Source organism: Pundamilia nyererei, unplaced genomic scaffold (assembly GCF_000239375.1).
Source record: "Pundamilia nyererei isolate P.nyererei 1_Seehausen unplaced genomic scaffold, PunNye1.0 scaffold00162, whole genome shotgun sequence".
Lineage (NCBI taxonomy): Eukaryota > Metazoa > Chordata > Actinopteri > Cichliformes > Cichlidae > Pundamilia > Pundamilia nyererei.
In genome coordinates this window covers 1250197-1266112 of record NW_005187563.1, presented here as the reverse complement: position 1 = coordinate 1266112, position 15916 = coordinate 1250197, and the positions used below count along the sequence as shown (strand labels likewise).

The 15916-nt window shown below is 42.0% G+C and overlaps 1 protein-coding gene across 19 annotated transcripts in view; it reads right to left on the bottom strand.

The window, feature by feature from the left end:
* The window catches only part of celf2 (cugbp, Elav-like family member 2), a 236870-nt gene that overhangs the window by 52281 nt on the left and 168673 nt on the right, over positions 1-15916 (bottom strand). For all 19 annotated transcript variants that reach the window (XM_013913980.1, XM_013913979.1, XM_013913983.1 and 16 more), the window contains one exon: positions 4837-4885. In XM_013913980.1, the coding sequence (XP_013769434.1) occupies positions 4837-4885 (49 nt within the window). The remainder of the gene's footprint in view (positions 1-4836; positions 4886-15916) is intronic.

Sequence of the window (15916 nt, the reverse complement as noted above, 5' to 3'; positions counted from 1 at the left end):
TATGAAAGGCGGAAGAGGAAGTAGTTCCTTTGAATGTAGACAATCCGAATGTTATAGTTTCTTTCCACTGTGTTCCTGTTAATGATAAACTACAAATTTACTCTAAATTACTAAAATATTGATATTTTAATGTGAGAATCGATTCTAGAACATAAATGATTGGTATCGAAGGAATTGATATTTCAGGATTGATCCGCACATCACTACCCATTAGCTGTGCCATCACTGGAACTTATTTCCTAAGCACAGGAATGCTTCATGGCTAATCAAAGTCCTTAGAGAAGCAAGTCTGGGTACTCAGCAGCCATACTGGTAATGCTTCCCTAGGTAGTTATTTCGAAGTATTATTGAAATTAACTTTAATTTATTAACTGCTTATCCAATTCAGAGTCACAGAGGGGATAGAGCCTATCCCAGCTGTCACAGGGTGAGAGGTTGGGTACACTCTGGGCAGGTTGTCGGTCTATTGCAGGGCTAACACAGAGAAAGAGTGTGTTAACACTCACAGCCACACCTATGGCCAACCACTGAACCTAACATGCATGTAGTCGGAGTGTGGGAGAACGTCAGAGCACCTGGAGAACTGGGAGAGAACTCATGCAAGCACTGGGAGAACATCCACACAGAACGGTTTCAAACCAGGGTGCACTAATAACTTTAATTTCAATCTCCTAAAATAAAATGCTTAAAAAGTTTGCTGACAAATGCACTGTTACAGATTTCTTTCATAGATGTCATATTAGGACTGCCACTTTTCTCTCCTATTATGTTTCTGGTTTAATCCCGTGCTTTTGCCGGATGAAAGAAGGATTAACTGTAAAGAATTGGGTGTTTCAGAAAGCGTTCTCACAACTTTAAACCCTCCCAAACTCAGATATGGTGTAAGTTAAAGATTTACTGAACATTTCTGCCCCAAAGTTAGTGACACCACAAAATAAAGTAATCATGGATAGCTGGAGTGTGAACATCGCAGCAGCTCATAACCAACAATCAGCGCTTTATCGTGTAAAAAAATTGGCTAACTTGACTTTGTTAGGACATAAAACTTTGCTGATTTATTTAAGAGCAGTTCCAATTTCAGATGACCAATATTTTCTTTGCTTGAGGGTAGTTTCTGTTTTGTGTAGTTTACGGATAATCACATTCAAAGCCATTTTTTAAATATATATACCAAGGAGAGTATGCTGTGAAATAGTGATGTGTGGAAAAAAAGATTGGTAAGAACAAAGAGTAAAATAAAATAAAAAAATAGATAAAAATGAAAAAGAGCGAAATGTGGAAAAATGGATTGAGACAAAAAAATGTAGCAATCAAAAGAAACAGTCAAAGAAAGAAAAAAAGACAGTGGGAGAGCGATGAAGACAGACAGAGTTCATGTATTTCATCATGCCATCTGTGAGGCTCTGATCAATGTCTCATTATCACTTCAACACCGGCTCCTTGCTGAGACTCTTCAGCCTGTCCTCTCTCACCCCCTTCCTCCCTCCCTCCACCTCTCCTTCCTCCTCTATCCTCCTTCCTCCTCCCTCGTGAATTTCTCTCCATCTCCTCTGCTGACACAATCCCTCCTTCCTCCGGTGCAATCTCGAGGAACGGGCGCAGGCGGCTGCAGGTGAAGGCGAGAAACTTGCCCCCGTGTGTTTTCCAGCGCGAGGCGTTAAGTTCGAATTAGGCTGAGAGTGAAACCCACATTCATTCGCTGAAACAATGCGCGCATGTGTGTGTTTATGTGTTCCCGCTGCATTCAATGTAATGCTAATCCAATTCATTTTTAATGAGGAAACTGTCAGCTCTTACCGCGAGGCGAAAGAGATAAGCGGTCTGTTGCACTCTGGGAAATCAATAGCGCACTTGTTTATTTTGCTGTTTGAATTGTTTGTGTGTTTAAAAAACAAACCATCGGGATACGCTGCCAAGATAAGTGTTGCTTCAAAAAGCTTTAACTCCTTTGTACACACAGTTTGTGTGTGTGTGTGTGCGCGCGCATCACTCCAGAGAAAGATTACCACAAGTCTAACAGCAATGTAATTAATTTACTCTGTGTCGATAGGAAAGAAAGAGAGGAGATATCGTTACAATTGACTGTTTCTGTTTTCGGACGAGGCGCACAGGCAGGCGGGCGGGTGATAAGACTCATAAAGCCGGCTCTGGGATGTATCAGGAGTCGGTTTTGCATTCGAGGATAAATCGGAGCAGAAGCGGCCTCACGCTGAGCTCCAAAAATAGTTAAAAGATGCCGAAGAAAGAATCACAAAGGTTTAGGGAAGTGTTAAATAAAAACCCCCCCCACACACGCACAAGATTAACCAATACTGTTATCTCTCTCAGTCTCTTTCTCTTCTTCCATCTCCACTGACTAAACTAATAAAGCTGTGCGCAGCCATACGTCACTGTTACAGCGGATCTAACACTGGGTTTATTAAAGGTCATTACCGTTAAATGGATGGACGTGTAACGTATGGTCTGCTCTATATTTCACCATTCCCACTGTGAGCAGCGGCTTCTTTATTAAGTTCCACCATCCTTACCCTGACAGTTATTTCTTATAAAGTGATATTTGGCCATATTTCAGTGGAGCGGATGATGGCTTTTATAAGCATTTCTCCCCCTGCCTTCCCAGATGCTGTCATTTTGCTCTCCTCCCCTGCAGTGGACAGTGACATACATGGCAGGCTAGAAGGAAAGCTCTGTGATGCTGCTGTGGCAAATGAGCTGCATTTAACGTACATGTGAGTTCTGCATGTGTCCGAGAAATGCTATTAAATGTAGCATTGCTGGCTTTAAATGGGCAGCTCATCCAAACCAAAATTCCGCTCAATTACTCAGCATTAAGGGTCACTTCATCCAAACTGCAAAAACCTACATTTTCTCACTTAACTGTCTAAATAATTTTAATTTCATTTGCCAGATTTTTCACATACCCAATGCGCTGCTAAGGTTTGTTGAGCTCTGCCACACTACATAATTCTAATGGGAACCATTTCACACCAAAAAATCCCCAAATTGGGGTCTTCTGGTTATTCATCCAGCAAAACTGCAAATCTCCGAGGAAGCTTAGATGTTTTTTTTCTTTCAAAACTGCACTCTTGTTTTTACTTTTTTTTGAACCGCAAAAATTGGGTCGCGCTAATTTCTGATGCAGCTGGAGTCCGAGCAGCAAAACGTGTGAAAATAACTGCTCTTGTGTAAATTTACCGAGAAGGTAAGGAAAGCCCGAGTTATTACCTCATAGTGTGAAGAACAAAATGTCACAGCAGTGTATTTACTTTAAAAATGTCAAGAAAAAAAAAGAAAAGAGTTATTAAATTTTTTTGCTTGACATTCAAGTTTAGTTCAGATTTGGTACTGAAAACATCCGCTATGGGCTGTAAGAAGAATTAAAAAAGTCAGATTGACTATTTAGAAATAACTTCCCAGAGTCCTGCCATTTAATAACATGACCTCTGGAGTACATAAAAGCTAAACTCTGCAAGGGAAAATGAGAAACAATGATTGTTTTTAGCACCTAAGTCAGCGGTCTCCATCTTTTTTCAGCTGCCTTACACAATCACGCCCTAATAAGTTCATTTGAACTCATTTTAAATAGGATCAGGACTTTTTAATTCATTTTAGCTGCCCATAACTTTAGCTTAACATTAAAACAATGGAGCTTTTACTTTTCGTTACTAATTAATTGAACAGGTAATTATGTTATGATAGTTAGTGACCAATTTCCCTGAGTTTATCTATTACTGTTCAGTTTGTTAACTATTAATCCAAACTTTAGTTGTTAATCAGGCCTTGTCACTAGCAGCTAACTGCTAACTAATAGTCACATTTGTTGCTAAATGTCATTCATAACTTCATATTAATAACTTTAGCTATCTATTGTGTTTGCAAACACTTTCGACTGTTTTCCTTCAACATGTCTTCTGCTTGATCAACGTGTTCGTTTTATGGCAAAGAAACCAAATTATTTCCTCCTGGATTTAGTGGGACATAGGTGTTTATCAGCTTCAGGTTTCTGTTTTTACGGCAGTTATATCGTTGTCCATGACTGAAAGCTCACGTCCAGTTGAAGCAATGGAATTAAACATGAGTCCAACAGTTTGAGTAATGGTAAGAAGTAAAGTGACCGTCTGGAAATAAATAAGGAACTAACTTATAACATATTTGTGAGTTGATTTTTCAAGGTCTGCATCTTCGCTCAACAAAATGCGTCAGAAGAAGCGATGAAGTATTTATAAATGAGCTAACAGATAACAGCAGGCCTACCCTTTAAAGATGCATCCACTGGTATTACACACTGTCCAACAGCTTCCTCTTTGAATGAGAAGGAATGGAGGATGAGGCTCGGTATAGGAAATCAATTCAGAGCTGGATCTGCGGTATGTAGTTTGGGAACGGGGTGATCTGAGGACGAGGGTGTGCGACACTGCTTGTGTGCATGCACGCGCGCGCGTGTGTGTAATAGATGCATTAGGGAGAGCGTGTGTGGCAAGAGGAGAGTGCATACAACATGTTTGTATGAGTGAGCAGCCACAGGGGAGAGAGGCCGGTTCACAACGAGGCCAAAACGATTCAACTTTCACTGACCTCCTTATGAACCACCTTAATAATTCATCACACATAGAAAAATATATTTATATATATCAGTATTGCCCCATCCCACCCCCTTTCTCTCCTCTGCTCTATGTTTCAATCTTTTCCCCGAGTCCCCCGCGCTGTCTGCCAATCAAGCAGAGATAGCCATTACCAAGCAAAATTCGAAAAAGGCTATTGATGCATGCATGCATGTGTATGTGTGTATGTGATATTGATGGGTCTGTCACTGTGCATGTGTGCAGTGCCACTCACCATTAGATTTCTCACTGTCTGCAGGTTTCATCTGAATAGGGTGGTGCATCTGTAGAGACAGAAAACAAGGACAAAAAAACACCTCATCAAATATCGGTACACATGCCCCAAAACACAATATGACGAATGCTGCAATTCACTTTGTCTCTTCACATCCAAATGAAATCCCAAGAGGATTTCATACTCTGTTAATTACACATGTTTTATAGAGATGCTTTTGTCAGATAAGAAATATGGCGGCAATTGCTTTGGTTTTCCCACAGCAGATAGAAATCTGTGTGAGACACAGTACGCCGCTCAGCTCCGCAGGGCGGCGGTAGAGCATCTAAACCGGTTTTCTCCAGCAAATGCCAGAAAACACGAGGAGGAGATGAAGATATAGGGATCAAGAGGGCAAGAGGAAGGACAGAAATGAGACCACATGCAAGAGCCAGAGCATGGGAAAGTACAAGGAGGATGCACATCAGCAAAAACCGAGAAGTAAATAAAAGAGGAAGAAGCCCCAAAAAGAAGAGGAGGAAGAAGAAGAGCAAGCGGTTTTCTGCTTGACATTTCTAAATCGCTTAGAAATAACTACCCAGGGACATAAACACATGGAAGATAACAGTTTGCTTGCAAGAAGTCCGCTCACTCACTTCAACAACTGCAACTGATTATTGTGGAGATAAAAGCTTCATACAATAGTCGGCCAGATGACCGCCAGCATGAAAAATGCTGGTGCTGGTGCGCTGCACACTGAGAGACATTAGCATATAAACATAACCTTTCAATATTTGGAATATTTCAGCATTGTTATTTGTCTGTCACTGTCACAGAAGAAAGACCTAAAAAGAGTTTATTTCCACAAATCACTGACTCACTTTGGTTTACAGACATGAACTCAATCCTTGCACGGGGTTGTATATGATAACGTTGATGCATGATCAGCTGGAGAGGACATTATGTTTCAGGCTTCCTAACCTGCTTCATGGTTCAGATGGTAAGAGATATTACTCTGCTAGATCTGAAGTATGAAGTCTGACATTAGAGCAGAATTGGTCAAAGGGTATCATGTTTCCTGTCTCCTGCTCGCTCTACAGCACCACCCCTCTTTAAAACCGGAGGATTTTCAACTCATCAGACATGGATGATTTCCTGTACAACATATGACTCTAGACCAGGCTTGGGCCTGACTGTTCAATGGATTCTCATCCCAGTGGTGTCTATCAGAAACTAATGGCATTAAAGATCCCAAATTGTCTTTTGCACTGTTTTTAAGGAGAGACCAAGTCCTCGTTAACCGAACGTTATCATCCCACAAAAGCTTCTTTTCGGACAAGGAGCGATGAGAGGGTCCTCCAAGGTTTTCACTGCGGGTTGTGGAAGTGGTGATGTGTCTTCATAGATCGAGAAGTTCAGCATAAAAAGCTGTGACAGCGACTGCTGTGGACTCTTTATGTTTTTTTAAACACTCAGTTTTACTTTGTATGTTGGAAGTTAGAATGTCGCTTTCCACTGCGGCTCACAGATGGACTAACAACAGCACAAAGGAAGAGTGACCCACAGCCCGGTTGTACCAAATACCTTATACACTGCCTCCATCTGGTAAAAGAGCCCACTGCAGGCAGACTGGACATTCTTTTTTTAACCTTATTTTTACTTTTGATTTTACTTGCTGTGTTAAAGGGTAGGCACCAAAAACAGCTTGGTTGGTATTAAAAAAGAGCTTTGGGTTAAAATGACAAAACTACCCAGTGCATATAAATGTTACGCCAAGGGTTCCTGAACAGTTGTCCATATGTGATAGGTTGGGCTAGTACCATGTTGTGTGCCACACACCACAGACACCAAAGGCATCTCAAACTTTATAAGCTTTACACCAGCTGAACATCTGGCTAAAATTGATTTCCAGGGTCAGAGCCAAAGGCTGGACACAGCAGGGGTCAAGGAAGAGCCACCTGCCACAAAACCAAAGCTGAAGCCTGCCCGGGACCCACGTAGTCATAGAACTGAACTGGACTTCCAGTCATTGCTGTTTTTCTAGCACAGTCTTTTTTTGAGGTATCATTTCTCAACTGTTTTTCCCACAAAGACATATTTTAACCACTCAACTGAGAGATACATTAAAAAGCTTATCACATGCTTGAGCTCTGACAGATCGCCGACCTGTCAGCTAGGAAGTGGTTTAAGTTGTGATCTGATTACATACTTTCGCATTAAGCCTTTCTGTTAACAGTCATTCTTATTGCACTGATTCTGCTCGGATTAACGTTGGATCTTACTGCACACAAGGTTGGCCCCAGTTCAAAGTAAACTGTCCTGCACATCCTTCTTTGGCTTTTGGCTGCCTTTAGGTTGTCGACTGGCTTGCATGAGACAGCTGGAATAGCAGGAAAAAGACATTTGAAATTGCTGGAGGGATTTCTTTCCTTGATCAAACTGCAGCTGTCATTTAGACCTGATTTGATCTCAGTATGATCCAGACCAACTGAAGACCCAGCCTGGCTTATCTTGATGCATTCTGACTGCTGTGCATTGTGTAAGTATTTACATTTTGCGATTTTTTTCTTCTTTCTTTATCCACACGCACAGTATTAAGAAACAGATTGCTCGTCTTTAGCAGGTGTAAATGGGGTTTAATGCCTGCATTTAGACTCGTCTTTTTAGATCCTGGATATCTCTCTGATGTATCCAAGAGGCAGTTTAATGGAGCTGAATGATGGATGGGTTTTTTAGGTGGTGAGTCTTCTTTTATGGAAAACAAAACAAAAAAAAACACTTCACAGATGAGACGCTCCCCCTCCCTCGCCTCGCCCTCCTTCATGCTCTCCTCCTCTGTCCCTTTTTTTATTCCCTCCATCTCTCTTTCCTTTATGGGAGATTATGTGGCTGTTTGATCTGCGGAGAGACGAATGACAGTGATTCTCCAAATCTAGCCCAGTATCAATCACACTCAGAGTCAAATACCAGCCGTGAGTGAGTAGGTCTGTGTCTGCGCGAGCGTGCATAAATGTGTGTGTGTGTCCGTGCGGGTGTGTATGCGCCCCGTCTTACCCATAACGCCCCTGGGCTCAGTCACGCTGTGACAGAAGGCTTTGATCTTCCAATTCTATCACACACCTTTATCCCAACTCTCTCCCTTCTTGCTCGCTTCCTTATCATCCTCACTCTGCTTTTTTCCCCTCCCTCCTCGTCTCCCAGACCTGTCCCAGATGAACGCACACACACACACACACACACACACACACACACACACACACACACACCCCTAGTCTGTTGATTAGTTCCCAAACCTGCCTGATGGGAGCAGTGAGTGGTGAATGAGGAAGAAACAATGTAGCAATAAAAGGCAGAAAGAAAGAGAGAAGAAAATCATCAGATAGAAGAGGAGACAAAGAAAGAAAAAAAAGGCAAGAAATAAAGCAAAAAAAACCTAAGAATGAAGCGAGAAAGAAATAAAGAAACAGGAGAAAATTAGAAAAAAGGAAGGAAGGAAACAACAAAGGTAGGAAAAAAGAAAGTAAGATAAAAAATTTAAAAAAATAGCAACATAAGGAAAAGTAAGAAAGAAAGAATACAAACTAAAGAGAAGAAAGTGTGAAATAAATAACGAAGAAAAGGAAAAAAGAAAGACCAAAAGATGAAAGAAAGACTAATTGAAAAGATGCAAACAAGAAATAAAGCAAAGAAAAAAGATAGCTAGAAAGATAGATAACAACCTAAAGAGAAGAAAATTACAAAGAAATTACAAAGAACGGAAAAAATAGAACCTAAGCAGAAGGAAGAATTAAAGAAATAAAGAGATAGATAGATAGATAACAACCTGAAAATAATAAAATAGAAGGAAAGAAAAAAGAAAAAGAAAGAAAGACAAATTACGACCTAAAGAGAAGAAAGAAAGAAAGAAAGAAAAAGTGAGACATGGTGAGACAGTGGATCCAACCAGAGGGAGGAAAGATAATAAATATCATATCATATATCATATGGACAGAAGAAGAGCTGTAGACTGTGGACAGTCAGAAATAATCGGCAACCCTTCAGGCTGGAGTCTCAGTACAGTATCACTAACACAAGGACAGATGCAGGGACATGGATGAGGAGTGTGTGTGTGTGTGTGTGTGTGTGTGGAGGAGTGGGGGGGGGTGTTGAAGCCACATCAAAAGAAGCAAAGTCATGTCAAAGCAAACCTGGAAGTCACATCAAGTCAGTTTTCGTTAATCCATTTCAAAGTCTGTCCTCCAAAGGCAAAAACAAAAACAAAAAAACAAAAACAAAAGGCATGACAGCATCCGCCGCGCTGCTGTCGTTCACTCCTGAAAAACACTGCCAAAAGCTGCACACACACACACAAACAAACACACACACATACACACAAGTACAAAAACTACGTCTGGCTTTCAGGCATCTCCTCCTCAGGTCTGTCTACACAAAATGCCTGGTGGGCGGGTGGCGCTGTCGACATGTTTGATCTTGGCGAGTTCCCGCCGAGATCCACAAAGCAAGACTCTCCTCCACTATCCCACAATTCCACTGCGAGGTTTCTTCTCGCCTGGCGGCCCCACAGCCACGGCCTGCCATTAATTATGTGCTCTGCGGGAGCCCGGCACAACTACTAAGTCCTGGGTGCGCTCAGACTCATTAAAAAAAAGCCCAGAGAACCAAAAAAACCTCCACAACGTGAAGCCACGTGTGCAGCCGCCTTGATGCTGCGCTGGCATTTAGCTTTATAAATGTATGCGTCTAGTCACCAGGAAGCTTAATCTTCTTCCTGTTTACCTGCTGCAAGCCTACGCGAGTGTTAATTCTCCCGTCTTTCCAGCCAAGAACTGAGTCGGCTTTCTTGGTAAATCTTTAATTGAAGTGGTTTTCATAAGCCACTCTAAGCCAGCGCGTAATAATTAATCAACAACAAGATTTACAAAATAGGAAAAATGAGAAATCCTTCAGAGGGCGGCTGTACAGTTAATGACACAAAGTTGAATTGAACGCAATTTCCCGATGTTTTGATTATTTGCAGTGAAAGTTTGCATGTGCTTTAAGGGGCTTATTATCTGCTTGTAGTGCATCCGCAGAGCACTTGAAATAAAGTGTCACCATTTGTTTTTAATCATTTTTCGAGCGCCTGAATTGCCTTGTTGCAAACTGCATATAGCTCGGTTCTGATTGACTGAGTCACACTGTGCACCGCTGTAAAATACATGATAAATGCACACCTTTGAAAATCGATTAACATTTAATTTACATATTAATGTGCAGACGGAAAGTCACCGCTCACGCCGGTAATAATGAGTTGCCGAGCCGCGGTGTTGTTACTGTTTAAAACCCCCACTGCTGATAATAATAGCTCCTTTTAGCCGCTTTAAAGCAATATGTTATTATTATTAGCATGCTACAAACTGTCTAAATTCTCCAGATTTGCTGTTTTTGGACAGTAGCTACATGGGAACCACAGTCTGTGATGACTGTAAGCGTATTCAGGGGTTTGATTATATTGTAACTAAAATCAGCGACCTTTAATGCCTTTAAGTTTAGCGTCAATCATGTATGAGCAGCTAGCGTTAAAAACTAAACCTGTGATCACCTGTTGTTTGAACTGGGAGCCTCCTAATATACACATTACCTTTTTGTTTTCCCTTAAGTAGCTTTAATATTGTTAAACTTCATTAAATCTATATGATTACACTAGAAAAAAATCAACTGAACACGCGGGCTCGTCCTGGGTTTAATTTTCACAAGATGCGCCTCCAATCTGAAAATGAAACGAGCAGCTCTGAAAATGGAACAAATGTTCTGACAAACTCAAATAACAGCTGCGACACGCCGACTTTTTACACCTGATTCTCCTCAAACTTCCTGATCAAAATAATAACTTGATATGCACAAAAAAGCCTAATTAAGGCCCTCCTGCGTCTGAGGCGCTGCGATAATAAAGAGAGATACAAAAACACAGGCCATTGCTGGTTGTGAGGTGGTTTTATGGAGGGATGTGTCTTTTCACTCAAACAGTTGGCATAGTGGTTACAAAATAATGTACCTAACCATATGTATTCATTTTTCAGTTAGCCAGAAATCAAAAAATTGTACTTTGCATCTATACATGAGGGTCATTTATCTATATTGAACATGTTGTTTCCATTACTCCCTCACAGGTTTTCTTTAGCGCAGTAAATATCAGATATCCGTCATAAGCCACCATCTCCAGTACAGTTCCTGTAATGGCCACTTTATGCTAATATGAGAGTTCAGTGTTAGAGCCACTTCAAAGACTGTTTTACTACCAGCAGCAAGCAGCAACAAAACAGCCATGCTACTGACAGTTCAGCATATCACTCACTGCAGTATCACTGTTATTGGTCAGAAGTGATTTACTGTGGCTCACTGACTCATACTGGACTCCTTTCACAAAGTTTCACAGCCTTTTCCAGAATAAATAAAGGCAGATGCTTTCCACCCAGCATTGACAGCTGAGGTAAACAGTGGAGTGAATTCCTTCTACAGATAGGGAAAAACTCCAGGGTAAATCCGGATCTGGTGGAAACGCACTGGCTAGCCACAGCGGTTATTGGCTACAGTCTCAATTGAGTATTCTTGGCGGATTAAAACATGTTTGTCCTACAGCCGCTGTAGCTAGGATTATACCCTTGAACTGGGAGGAGTAAATAAACAGAACTCACTTGACTGCAATCTGCAATCTACACACATCTTGTTGTAGATTTACACACTGTAACTTTAAAATGAGGTATTAATAGAAGCATGACTGCTTTGAATGATAGGTGAGTGGTGAGTGGGCTGCGCTCTGTCTACTAGTCTACACTGAACCGGACCTCTCAGTGGAGTTTGTGATATTGGAACCTTTCAGAAAATTTGAATATGATCTACTATGAGGTACAGCCAGTCCAAGAAGTCTGCTTTGTGGCTTGGTGAATGGAGTTGTAGCATTTTATCGGTCCGCTACTTAGCACTAACAAGCCAGTGTCTGTCGGAGACATCTGTGCACCCAAACAGTCTATGAAAGAGCCGTCCTAGCCAAGTTTGCTGATAATTTAGCAGTTCATCTTCTCCTCCAAATATGGTTACTTCTGGCTTCTAAACAACAAGGTGGAGATGAGTGGTGTCACAGTGGCTACACAGTCTGCTACAGTTTTATTAGCAACAAAATGCACAGATGCTGTAAAAGCAGATTAGTAGGTGGTTTCTCTTTGGGTTTGTCCTTAGATTTCGCACAACTGCTCGATTCCCTTTTCACTTGTGCAAAATAAATTGAGATTGAGGTCCACAAGCAAGTTTTGATGATGCAAGATTAACTCATCCCATCACCAGAAGGGTTTTTTTAACCACCTGAGTGAACCATCGAGTCTACATTACAGCAGAAGGATCAGAGTGCAGCGGGCAGCCTGGATGGATTTTATGACCTTCCAGTTATAGGACAGTCTCTTTAATCACCTCCTGCTTCCTGTCTGAGGCGAAGTGTCTATCTGTCGGACTAGCTGATGAAATGTCATCCACAGGCCACCTCCTTTCAGTCTTTTTATCTTTACATTCTCATCATGTACAGAGCCCCAGCAACCTGGTCTGCATTCACACAGCCTATGGCCCCTTCCCAACCCCCCATGCTGGCTGTAAAATAGCCCCTCCCTGTGTATCGTGTGCAGGAAACCCTACACTTCCTAAATGTTAACTGCTGCTCTTGGGTTAACGTTATCCTGTCGCCTCCTCTTGCCCGCCGACGTCTTGCAGGAATGCCCTGGTGTTTTTAAAGGTCAGAGGTCGGCTTGTCCTGGAGCCAGAGGACAGACTCGAGGCTCACGCTGGGAATAGAACGAGTGTGTGTTGTGTAAGGAGTGCATGGCGAGTGTGCCGCTGTGGATGTATATGCCCTCTGCCAGCGGTCAGCACCTTCAAAGCAACAGCCAAGTTCACATGAACACAGTGTGTATGCCAAAATTTATACGGCAGCACACAAACACTGTTTCACATCTTGTGTTATGCACACACACACACACACACACTCCTTCTCCTCCCTCTTCTCTGAAGGTGTGACGGTGAGCTGCTGGGTCAAAGTCAGACAGATGGCCCTCACAGTTGGGATTCAATATCAGTGACCGAGAGCATACGACCACTCATGCGTGCATGCAGGCAAACACACAACCCACATACACACACGCACGCACCCGCAAACACAGACACCTAAAAGTATTTCTCAAGCAAACACATCCACAAAGTAAGAGGCGTAGCAGCGCACATTTGACCTCCAGACAGTCACACAAACAACACTGCACGTGTATCGTGTATTTTCAAGAAACACTTACTGATACTTTGATTCCACTAAAGAAAAGATGCGTCTTCAAAACTAACTGGATAAATTAAATCATGTGATGACGTACATGCAACTGTAGATGTGAGATTTTTCATCTGCAGTTATTTAATTGTGATGACAGGTCTGTCCTGGGAGTTCATGCACAGTACAGACACAAAGCAGGCATCGCTGGATTCGCTTTATGGTGCTTTTATGCTCAGCATTAGAGGTGGGCGGATCTATCCAATTATTGATAGAATCGATACTAGTGTATTAGGATCAATGACAAATGTCTGAACCTTTTTGTGTTGACCGTCACGTCCGTTTCATATAGGCTAGTTGCTTCGGAGACGGGCACATTTACATTCCAGGTCTCCAAAAAGCCCAGTTTCAAAATAAATGAAAAGCTGGTAGATCTACTTTACTGTGTTAACTAATTATTCACAATCACAGCGATTTAGTGGCCATAAAAATTTGTTCCAAATTTGCAAATTAATGACGATTCATCTAATAAGTCAAGATACACTGCTCTCCAAACATACAGTTTTAAGTGTCAGCTGCGTATACGTATTAGATCAATACAAAAATTTGCAGCATCGCACACCACCACTTGCCGTTCACTCTCTGTCAGATGGCATCATGTGATGAAATGGTAAATGGCCTGTATTTGTATAGTGCTTTACTAGTCCCTAAGGACCCCAAAGCGCTTTACACATCCAGTCATCCACACATTCACACACTGGTGATGACAAGCTACATTGTAGGGGAGATCGTGGCTCAAGAGTTGGGAGTTCGCCTTGTAATCGGAAGGTTGCCAGTTCGAGCCTTGGCTAGGACAGGCAAGACACTTCACCCGTTGCCTACCGGTGACGCCAGTGTCCGGCAGCCTCGCCTCTGTCAGTGCGCCCCAGGGTGTAGGTGGGTTTCAAAGCAGTTTGCATTAGTGACTCTAAGGTCAGCTGGCTTAATAAACATTTTTTCCAACAGTGTATTATACACATATTGCACTTTGCTGTGTGACTCAAAGCCATAATTAAAACATTTGTCTTTCATTTTTGCCAACCCAGTTTTTTTTTTCTGCATAGAGCATATTTTTACTTCCACTCTTTAATTTGTGAGCCACATCAAGGACACATTTTCATTCTCTTATGATGGGAAATGAAAGTTTTCTGATTCTGGTGAATTAATTTAATCTCAATGCTTCTAATGAAATTAAGAAGTTCGGGCTGTCATGAAAAGTTCAAACAGAGCCACATGTTGATGCTGAAATAGTGTTGCTGTTTTTAAACTGCACTTATAATATGTAGATACATATATATTTACAGGGGTTACTTTTCTGAAGCAACTTAAAAAAATCAGTTTCCAGTAGTTTGACTTTACTCCTTATGAAGCCAGAGATGCTGTGCGATTTGTAGTCGTTAGTGTACATCAGAAAGATCCACAAAAGTCAACTTCAGGTGACTTACCTTTCTCTGTTGCACACACTCACACACACATATGCACACTCTGCTACCTGTCATCACTATGACAAACACCTTCACCCAGACAAAGAGTGACTTTTATGCTCGTTCTCCTTTCATCAAACAAGCAACTATAAATCAAATTGTCCTTTACAATATCCCTCATCTTAGTGGCGCTTAGCACACAGTTAGCCTACATTATCCCCACTTCATTTAGCTCGGTAAACAATTAACCCGGCGCGCGTGTGTGAGCAGAATGATTGAGGGATTTGGCATTAGCTATGCTGCGTTGCGTCTCCATGCTAAGTGTTTAACATAGTTATCCTGTGTTTATGCCCCCCACCGCTACCTCCTTTCTCTCTCCTTTCCTTTTTCCGTCTCTTCCTCTCACCCCCACCCCAATGAATCCATATGCTTAAACGCTGCCACCAACTTGGAGAGAAAAGAGGGGTTAGGGAAGTTAATTTGAAACAAGCGATTAATATTTCTTTTGTTAAATAAGAGCACACATGCACGCACGCACGCTCTGAGGGTCAGCGCATCGATGAGGTTTGCCTTACTTCAGCTCTGTTTGCGATAGCATTTGGGTTTCACTACAGCAATTACAGGCCTTAATTGAATTGATTTCGATAATGAGCCTCTGTAATGACACTGCTGTGGGAATGGACGAGTGTGTGTTTGCAGTTAATAAGCCACTGTTGTTTTTGCTGGACTTAAATGATCTGTGAGGAGCCAAGCAGGATTTAAAGATGAGGAGACACACACACATATTTAAAACACCGGTGTGTGCTGCTCTAATAGCTGCATACTGGTCAACCGTCTCCGTTCAGCTCTTTTTTTTTTTTTTACTATAAACCACTTGTCCGAGGTCTAACCTTTCAGCTTGTTGCATAATATCCTCCAGGCTATAACACATGAATGTTTGATGGCACAAGGCTTACTACATGGCAAACTTAATATCCTACACCGCCGCACGTCTGCTGTTTTCAGCTTAGCATAGCCGACGACTACTTCCCAGGTCCTTGGGCGGTTACAGCGGTCTGGTTTCATGGGAGCTTTTTCCGTGGCATTGCGAGAAATCTTTTAAAGGGCTGAGGAGTCAATCTGCTGGTGTATCAGTCAGTGTGAGTTAACTCATCTGCTTTTCTTGCGGTGGGCCCGGGTGCTTCTTGAGTGTTGAGTGGAAAGCTATTGTGATAGAGCAGCGATACGTGTAATGGGCTTGCACTTAAACAAACAACGCACATCGACTGACAGGCTGTGGCCATTCCTCCCCCCTGCACCACTCAGAAACACTTCAAACACACAGGTAGCAGCTGATAAATGGCTGTTGGTAGCCCTCCAT